The 10,611-nt window shown below is 38.4% G+C and overlaps 1 protein-coding gene across 1 annotated transcript; it reads left to right on the top strand.

Annotated features, from left to right (window-relative positions):
- Nucleotide 1: 1 nt before the first annotated feature.
- coq4 (coenzyme Q4 homolog (S. cerevisiae)) lies at nt 2-10,173 on the top strand. The gene is made up of 7 exons (XM_036580209.1): nt 2-167; nt 2,248-2,394; nt 2,640-2,736; nt 3,914-4,016; nt 4,094-4,223; nt 4,513-4,606; nt 8,725-10,173. Exons 1-7 carry the CDS (start codon nt 104-106, stop codon nt 8,906-8,908), a joined length of 819 nt encoding a protein of 272 aa, XP_036436102.1. The 5' UTR covers nt 2-103; the 3' UTR covers nt 8,909-10,173.
- Nucleotides 10,174-10,611: the final 438 nt, after the last annotated feature.

Below are 10,611 nucleotides of genomic sequence, written 5' to 3'. Positions count from 1 at the left end.
ACGTTAAACCAGCCAAGCAGCCATATCAGCAATAATGTAGCTTTATTCGCCCGAGGAGCTACAGGGTTTGAACTTCAAGACAAAGCGAAACAACAACTAAAGGATGACTGCGTTTAAACTATCCCGATATACTTACAATGTCGTGTCTCTCTCAGTTAACGGCAAAAGTACGTTGTGTGGGCCAGCTAAATATAACTTTCTGTCGGAGCTAGCCAGCTAGCTAGATCAAGCTAAGGTATCTGTCTGTCTAGTGTGCAGTGCAGTGTGGCTAAGCTGTAGAGTATTTCCTTCTCTAGCTAATTTGGTTAGTTTGCTGACAAACTTAAAGGTGAATTCCACCGAATTGTCTCCATGAGTAAATTGTTTAGACGTAAGCAAAGTCATTCAGAGTGATTTGATTTGAAATGAAGTATTGTATATATTGTAGAGAGACGTTCTGCCTCCGATTTCTATATTGTGGTGGTGATAGGAACAAGGGGTCGCGACGTTTACAACGCAAACATAAGCATTTTATGTACTGTCCAATATGACCGGTGGACTTACACGTGTAAGGGTGTTTATATGTAATGTTGTAATGGTACAATTGTCTTATAATAGTCTGTAATAATTCTGTCCGTACTATTTTGCCCTACAAACGCCCTGCAGTGACCTCTCTGCAATGTATGTATTTTTTTTTTCTTGAAAGAAGCATGTCACATCAGACCACTCTGAATGACTTCGTTTACATCTTAACCACTTAATTATGCATACATTTGGACAAATCAGTGGAATTCTGTTAACCTACGCTCTTTAAAAGATGGTTCTTCGAGGGTTATTTAGTAAAGGGAATGGTTCTATTTAGAACCATAAGTTCTATATAGAACCATTTCATGCTTAAATGGTTCTTTGTGTGGTGAAATTGTTCTTCAGACTGATGGAGAATGTCTTGTATATTTTTGAATATTTTTGAAAATGGTTCTATATAGCGCCAAAAAGGGTGGTTCTATTGCTGCAAGCTTGACCACAACAACAGAATAACCCTTTTTGGTTCTATTTTATGTGAGTTATGTGAGGGTATAAACACGTTTTTTTTCTTTTTTTTTTTTTATAATGTATGCAAAAGTTAAAAAGTTGCTGAACGAATTCAATAAATATAAATAATATAGTTTTTATTTATTTACAAAGCTGTATCTGAGCAAAAACCTGGCTTGTTATTTTTTTAATGTTCAGGTCAGTTTATTTTATTAGCGTCATGTGGCTTCACTGGTTTAGAAAATGTACAAAAGATGCACATATCTCCTGTGAGAATTAGATTGCAGAGGTTAAGGAATAGGCGATATCGCTAATTTTCTTTTGTTCTGACACTAAGTAATACCAAAACTGATATGCCCGATATTAACATTTTTAAATGTCTTCTGATGTATGAAAGATGAATTATTTGTGTTTTCTACAATGAAAAACAATAAATGTGGACATAATATATTTCAGGTGACAGGTGGGCAATATGGCAAAATAGACATTTTCACGATACATGATACATATCATGATATTTTGACCCAGACACGAAGTACAAGTAGTGTCAGGTTTAAAAACAACCACCGAACAGGACCCATTTTGCACTCCATTTAATGAAATATGCAGTTGATTTATGGACGATATTCACGATAAGTTCAGAAACGCTGATTATCACAATATCAAAGTCGATCACGATAACGACAAAAATATTGTCAACAATTTACTAAACTGGCACATAAACTGACTATATATATATATATATAACTGAAATAGTGGAGTGAAATAATTCCAAATGGTCTGTTATCATGGTGCGTTTATTCCCCACTGCAGTTTTTTCCGTTCATACAAGACCACGCTGTCATAAATGGGGACAGACCTATAAACCCAAAAACATATTCACTAGTAAATGGTTTTTAGGTTTTGGCTCAAATAACACACAAAACTGTTTTTTCAGGTTGTTCCTATTGCGTATTTTCTCACTTTCACTTTTGGTGCACTGAAAGAAAACATTCAGTATCTGTGTTTTTACGTGAGGATTATTTCTCAAAAAGAAACGTCAGCATGAGAAACATAAATATTTCAGTATCAGTCTACACACCTCTACCGAGGACAGTTAGATTTGACTCTTTTTCTGACAAAACTCAATAATATAGCCAGCTAGCTAGCTAGCCAACTAGTTAATATATGGTATTAGTGTATGACTGAAGCAAATGCATTAAACTAAGGCATTCATTGAACATCTCTTCACTGCAGTTTTGGCCAGGCAGCAGCACACCAGCTGGAGTTCAGACCACCACTATGGCACGTTGTATCCAGGTCACATCCAAACCAGCCCTCTTCAAAAAGCTCTGCTGGCTGTGGGATCTGGAGTAGCTGCTCTGCAGAATCCCTACAGACACGGTGAGGCTTGTATTGCAAATGTTAGATTCTTAGTTTCAATTGCTGACTGAAATGATCAAAAATCAAATGCCTTTTTCCTGAATAACTTGAAATTGAAAAAAAAATATTGAAAGGAAAAAAGCAGATGCGAATTTATTTTTTGGAAAAAACCATCAACAACAATAATACACTAGTCCTTTATTGTGGATGGTGAGAGCTTTCAGTATCATTGAAAATAAAGAACATATTGTTTTTCCTTCCCACAGATATGGTGGCAGTGCTTGGGGAGACAACCGGGCACCTGGCCCTGATCAAACTAAGGAACAGGTTGAGGAATGACCCTGAAGGTTACACCATTCTCAAGTATGAAAACCTTTGTTTCTAAGGTTGCATGTTCCTCATATAACTCAGTTACAATGACTTATCTGTAGAGCTAATAACATTGTACTACACAGAACCCCCATGCACTGCTGGGCGATATTGATAAAATTATCATAGTATTAGCAGTAGTAAAGATCATGAATTCATGTTTCTGAGTACTGATACTGCTTTACACCAAAGGACACCAAATGTTACCAAACAGAAAATTTTCATGTTCTTTTTGGAAGTGGATTTTAAAGTGTTCTTTTCAAACAATGTAACATGCAAAAAGAAATGACATACTGTGCCTTGCCATTGTATTCAACCCCTTTAAAAGTAATCAGATGGAATACAAATGACACAGCTTGTTCCATTGTTTTTTATTGCAAACCAATGTGCTCTTAAAGTATATTTTCAAAGTCAAAGTGCATTATTTGTCAGCAGAAGAAAACAACTTAAAACCTGAAAAACACTTCTCAGCCCCTATTCAACCCCATCAGACTAGTACTTGGTAGAACCACCTTTTGCTGCAATAATAGCTTTAAATCTGTTGGGGTTTCTACCAGCTTTGCACAATGTTTGGGAGTAATTTATGTACATTTGCTCCACATTGTTTAGGTAATGCTTGTGGACTGCAGTTTTCAAATAGGTCCACAGATTCTCAATTGAATTTAGATCTGGACTTTGACCTGGCCATTGTAGAATATGCACCTTTTTGGTGCTGTTGGCCTTGTGCTCTGAATCAGTGTCCCAAGCTTGTCTTACCGTATCTCCCTGTATTTGGAACCATCCGGTCATCCTTCAAATTTAACAAGATGCCCTGTCCCCTCTGAGGAAGAGCAACTCTGCAACATGATGCTGCCACCCCTATACTGCTGGGATGGTGTTTGCTGAATAATGGACAGTGTTAGGTTTGCGCCACACACAGCATTTTGAATTTTGGCCAAAAAGCTCCTTGTTTTGTTTCATCTGCCCACAAAACCTTATCCACTCTAATTCTTTCTAGCAAACTCCAGATATGCTTTGATTTGTTTTTTCTTAAGTAATGGCTTTTTTCTAGCCACCCTCCCATACAGGCCAGTTGTGTGCGGAGCTCTTGATATTGATACCATTGACCTTCACTCCAGTCTCAGCAACTGAACTCTGCTTTGTCATTGTAATACCGTTGACATGTCTTTAGAGAACGTCCAAGGATCCGCCTGTCTACACTGGACATTTCCAGTATGTCCACTCTTCCAGATGGTTCTCTAGGAAGAGAATATCTCAGATTCCTGGATGAGAATGTAAGAGCACAATTTCATTGATGTATTTTTCACCTGAAACATCTTAGCACCTTAGTGTTGTCTTTGTTCCTTTTCAGAAAGTCACGCCTGACACACGCGCTGATGTGAAGTTTGTTGATGATGAAGAACTAGCATATGTGATGCAGCGATACAGAGAGGTGCATGATCTACTACATACATTGCTAGGCATGCCAACCAATATGCTTGGTAAGTGGTACCAGCTTGATCTGTTATTTTCAGGGACGGTGTTACAAAGTCAGTCATATTTAGTTGGTTCTTTAGGGTTAAATTTGTGTATTTTTAATAAGGAAAATATCAAATGCTTCTTAGGCAATTAAGTACCACTCTTTGTGATTTGGTGCCCACGTTACCACAGTGTCAGATACTGTACAGCACAAATGGTAAAGCACACTGTGTATGTGTAGTAGATATTACTTTGTGTGTTAATTTGAGTGTTGAAGGAGAGTAATGGGAATATTTTTGCTGTATGTTATAGGTGAAGTTGCAGTTAAGTGGTTTGAGGCTGCTCAGACAGGTCTTCCCATGTGCATTCTGGGAGCAGCCCTGGGTCCACTTCGTCTGTCCACCAGGTGAGGCCTTTGTCTCCCTTGTGTTCTCATTGCACTGGATAGGAAAAGCACACCTCTTTACGTAATGAACTGTATGTATAATTCCCGTTCTAAAATCTGATTGGCCTTGTACAAAGCCCTCAGTGCACACATATGACCACACACATCAATTAAATTCTGTATTACTGCACTGACTGAAAACCATTAACCATTAGCTTTTCATAGGATAATGTTTGCATTTGTTGCTTGGCAAATGTAGCTTAGTTGTTGACAAACGACACTTGCCAGCCACTGTATTATGAATAACTGTACAACTGCTCAGTCATGTAGTTATCCACTCAAATAATTACAATCACATGCAAAAGTCTGGGCACCCTCGTTCAGTTTACATGTTTTGTTGATTTTCTAAGTGAACATTTTACTGTTTATTTACTAAATTTTACATATTGAAAATAGAATAAAATCTAAATGTGGCTTGTGCTAAAATTATGGCACATTTTACATTTTATGTTTTCTTGCCCAATATGTTAAACTAAAGTGCGTTCACAGTAGAGGATGATTTTTTTTTCACTTAGAAAATCAACAAAATATGTAATCTGACTGGGGATGTTAAAACTTTAGCACACAGTGGTGTGGTGCAGCACCCCAATGTATAAAATCATGCAGATATGGATCAAGATAATATCATATTGTATATTGGTGCTGTTTCATAAATTCAATAACTCACTTTAGTCCATGTTACAGTGATTTTATCACAGTTAAGGAAGTTCAAACACAACACAAAGTGGAGTAAAATCACTAGCACATGGCCTCTCATGGCTTATTGCCAGGGATGGGGGAGTAGCTAAGTTTTCGTAGCTAACTACAGATTTATGTTGCTAATAGCTGTAGTCGCTACGGTTTTATGAAATGTAGCTAATAGCTGTAGCGCCTACAAATTTTTGTGAAGCTATAGCGATAATTTTCACTACAATTTCGCTACAGGCTTTAGGCAATCCACGCAAAATCTAACCCACCAAACATGGTTGTTAACTGGGCAGGTGGCGACTGTGCAATCTTGACAGTTCGAGTCCCACGCGCTGATCATCCCTTACTAGTAGGCTTAGCTCAGGGGTCGCAACCGAAATGTTAAAAAGAGCCATTTTTTCCTTTCAACAAAAATGAAACCACCTTGGGAGCCACAACATTTTATGTCCGTTTTACCGTCTTGGCTGTAAATAAGTCTCAGTATGTGCTTAGCTCAGTATGTGCTAAGCACTCAGCTGGTTTCCTGATACATTTAATCTGCAACAACTCCCGAAGCTGAAGCCGCTTCTCTTTCTCCAGCTTCTCGTTTGAATTGTCCCGTTCCACCTTAAATGGTGCCTGAGGCGCCAGAGTGTACTGCTGCGCCATTTAAGGTGGAACGGGACAATTTGAACGAGAAGCAGCAGAAAGAGAAGCGACTTCAGTTTCGCAAGTTGTTGCAGATTAAACATATCACGAAACCAGCTGAATGCTTACAAATGCAAATAATCCATTCATCTCCAAATTGTCATTGTTCGTCTTAAAACTCTCTCGTTGCCATTTCTTTATCTGCGTTGCTGCGTGTCCAGCAGTCTGCGCGTCAGTGTTCAGCGTTAAAGGTTGGTGAGTTATTACGTGTTAACTCCAGCGTTTAAGACCATTTATTGTGAAAACTGTGTAAGAATTGTGTGTTATAACGATTTTACAGCAAAGGAGGATTATGTTATTTTACCTAAAAATCTAGTTCTGCTGTGGAGCCCCAACAGCTCTGCAGCAGTGGAGAGATTTTTCAGGCCTGATTCTTACCCCAAACAGAGCCAGGGACACTGATGAGAATTTTGAGGCTGAAGTGTTGCTGAAGTTTAACAAAGGACTATGAATGTCATGTCTGTAGTATCTCTTGCTGAAATGTTTAAATTGGAGAAAAAATGTTTGGTTTGTATTTGGTTATTTTTGTTGATTTTTGGTAGGAAAAACCTGGAATGATTGACTTTGCCTTTACTTAGTCTAAATATTTGTGGATATCACGCCTTTGGTTGTGTAAATTTGATTGTTGATTACACTTAAACTTACTTTTTGGTGATCTTTTTGTATATTTGCAGCTTTTCAATTGTATGTGTCTTTCTGGCACATGATTAAATGCAGTGTGTTGTTCACACTATCAGTTATGCTTGTTTGGTGTGTCAGGTGGAGATTCACAAACATTCTGACAATCACACTTTGAAAGTAGCTAAAAAGTAGTGCACTACTTTTCAAGAAGTAGCTAAAAAGTAGCCACTACTTTTTCTGAAAAAGTAGCTAAATTGTATCTAATAAGGAGCTAACTATGAACCCTGCTTATTGTTTTGACAGTGCTACATGAAGTATCTCACTGAATAATAAAATCTATCCAGTTTGAACAAAACAAAAAAGATGGCTTTGTATCTGCTATGAGAATGTTGAACCAGTGACAATGTGATTAAGCCAATTAAGAAGCATTAACTAAAACTTACTGACTGTAGTTTAAGGAACTCAGTATTGTGTTTTCTAGTTTGTCTTTTTTACATTTTGTAGACAAAAAACGTAACTAAAACTAACCGAGTAGTGACCATTGTTTCTCAGTGGAGGATTCCATCATTACAAAAGAGTTCCACATGTATTAACAGTACTTCCTCTGGAATTTTTTTAGTGAATATGTAATACATGGCGGTACCTCATCGCTGACACTGAGTTCTCCTGTAGTTCTTATTTGTTTTTACCATCATCTTTTGTCTGAACCGTTCCAAAATCTCTACCGTCAGAGTGCCTATTCACAAAGAATGTCCTGTTTTTAATATTTTCTGGATATTTTTTAATGATTTCATTATTCATCACCTTATTACTCTTCACTCATTCATGAAAAAATACTCACTGTGGCCCTGTCATTGAGGAGATCACAACTTCGATCCCCTAGACATCTGTGGCCAGGAGAGCATGATTGACCTTGCTTTCTCTGGCTGGGTAGGATGGCCCTCCCTCTCCCACTATCACTTATGTTGTGTTCGCAGCAGCTTGAAAAGATGCAGAGGTTGGCATCATGTGATTCAGAAAAGGCTCATGCTAGGCTTCACCCTCCCAGTATCATGTGACTAGCGAAGACCTAGCTAGCAGATGGAACTGAATACAAGTAAAACGGGGGAGAAAATTGGAGAAAATGCTAAAACAAAAACAAAAAAGAAATACCCACTGGACATTTTAAAGTCCACCTGCATTAAGATTCACTATAAAGGTGTACAGTTACAGACGTGTCCCATCTGTTGCTGTGTACGATGTTTCAGCCCCCCTCTACCCCAATTACCACTGGTACCACTGGTGCCCATATATTATTTAGGTGGGTGGTTCTCTGCATAGCAGTGCACAGCAGTGACACTGACATGGTAATATGTGTCATGCCGGTACACGTTCATCAGGCACAGCAGTATTGCTTAAGTTTATTACACATATCAGTGTTACTGATTGATTAAAAGTGGCCCCATATCCTGCCAAGGCCAGTGCTGTAGTCTGAAATTTACCATTGGTGAGAATGACTAACACACATTTTGCATCAACAGATGGACAATAGTTTAACCTCAGTGCAGTAAAGATGGACCTAGAAGTGTTAGGCGAAGTGTTTTCCATACCATTCCATTTCCATGTGGCCAGGAAGTCTGTCAGCAGATTTAAGAAAATTCAAAACAAAGGAGACTGCCAGCCTAAGACAGCTTCATATCGTCCGTCACAATATTGACAATTTATCCTTAAATCCGCCCACAATTTTTTTTCTTTTTTTCTGCAGCTAAATTTGCTTTACCTGCCATACATTGTGGCCTGTTATCTCACTTAAGCTATAGAAAATCATAATTACTATTGTTAGTAGTTGTGGTGGTTTGTGGTAATTGACTAAAATGCACTAAAATGTAGTTAAAAACTTTTTTCTGTACTTTAGTTCACAATGTTAGGTAAACTTTATGAAGGTAAAAGTGGGACACTTTTGATGACAACTACTTTACTAGTGTCCCCCAGTTAAGTAAGTATAAGACCCCTGTTCTAAACCAAGTTACATCCAGTCTGCATTAGTGTTCTATTGTACTTAGAGTAATAATGGCTGAATTCAGCTGCGTGTTTGTGTTTTTCAGACGTCTTCAAAAGCTCATGGGGTCTTTTGGGCCATGGGCTCTGCGCAGTGGCAGCCGTGCACGTTGTGTACTGAGTGTTTTTTACGAGCGCCGCTGGGAGCAGAACCTGGAAGAACTCAGAGAGGAGCTCAACATAGAGCCGCCGCCCATCACCCTGTCTGCGAACAGCAAGAAAGTGTCCTAGCACACTTATTTCCCCTTTTAGCTAATAATGCTTTTCCTCTGGACAGTGTGGTACAGCATGGTTCGTTTACAAATTTCCATTGTTTTTCCATGGAATTCTATTTCCATTGTCATGTGACCCGTAACGTGCAGCAGAGTGCATGTACAAATCCGAACCCAGATCTATCCATACCCTGGTCAAGTGTCTGTTTCCCATCTCACAACAGCACTGTGAAAGTGCTTCAGGTTCTGATTTACATTTTACTGAGCATTTAGTTTTATGTGAAAAGTCACAAACAGCAGTTTTAGCTAGCTTTTTTTTATGCAGTTGTCTAACTCACATGACAACACACGGTGACAGCTGCATTTAACCAATCAGAAGTCTGTGTCATTTTTAGCTTCAACGGTGCATTCCAGCTCAGAACCCTTGTTACCCCAGTGAGAAGGGCAACTAAATTCAGCACGGGTACTCAGGAACAGTATGGGTCACTTGGCAATGGAAAGTGATGAGAACATGCGTGATCATGTGTACCGTACAGTACCACCCTGGTGGGAAAACAACATGGTGAATTTGGTTATCCTTCTTGCCAAGGTAAAATTGGACAGGGCCTTGAATATTCTAGAATGGAATACAGACACAATGCAGCGACTGACTATTAGACAAGCTGCCTCAAGTCTAGAGGATTTTGCTTTCATTGGATTCATTTACTCCTCTATATTTCAAGCTTTTAAGAAACATTGTATCAGCCCTAAATAATTATTAAGTGTCATATGCAGATGCATACTGCCCAAATGCTTCCTTCTGCTGGTTCCAGCCTTCTGCTTTATGTTTATGGAATGATGATGAATGAAATGTTGGTTTTCTTTGCTTAACCTGATCTCGAGTCATACGGTCATACGATCTCACATGATCAACTGTTATGCTCAGACTGAATTCATGCAACGTGTGGTCACAGAACCAAAAACACAAGACCAAGGAGAAGCCCCAGTATTATCTGCTGCATTAACACTGACCAAAAAGCATTCTGGGAAAACAAGATGAGTATTAATTGATTTAGCACTAGTTCTCCAGTTTTGACAAGTTTTTGGTAAACATCATGGTTCAAATGAAAAGGTGTTCATAGTAATTGTTATCCATTTTGAAGGGATGTGAATATTTTTAAACAGTTATCTAGGAAATACCTTGGGAAATACCAAGGAAAGACTGATAAAGCCTCAAACTTTAACTGTCAGCACATCTTTGTGGCACACCGATACAAAAATAAAGTGGTATTTTCTTTGTCATAATTGTCTGACCTTCAAGTTAGCACAGAAACAGGGAATTTTCAAAGCTCTAGCGGTCAAAACATTAAGTACAGTAACACTGAACAATTTATCCCTTAACAACATCTCTTACCCCTACCCATGTAAAGAAAAAAAGCACCCACCAGGAAACCCCTTCAGGATATTTTGTTGAAACACTATTCATGTGGTGCCGTCAAGAGCTGGACGGCGCTAAATAATAATCTATTATGCATATTTTAATTCTATTTGTAGTATCCCCACTTCCAATCAGCTGTTTGAACCCACCATTCTCATTAAGATGATTTTACAGTCTGACCACTGGACTAATCTTGGTTAAAGAGATTTAGTGCAGTATGTGAAACGTTAAATAGAAATCATTGTATTCATCTCACATTCATAGACTTTAATTTTAAACGTGGCACTACTGATTTGTTGTCTTTT

Source organism: Colossoma macropomum, unplaced genomic scaffold, assembly GCF_904425465.1.
Source record: "Colossoma macropomum unplaced genomic scaffold, Colossoma_macropomum, whole genome shotgun sequence".
In the NCBI taxonomy this organism is placed as follows: Eukaryota; Metazoa; Chordata; class Actinopteri; order Characiformes; family Serrasalmidae; genus Colossoma; species Colossoma macropomum.
The sequence above is the reverse complement of the archived record's forward strand: the minus strand, read 5'-3'. Positions and strand labels throughout refer to the sequence as shown.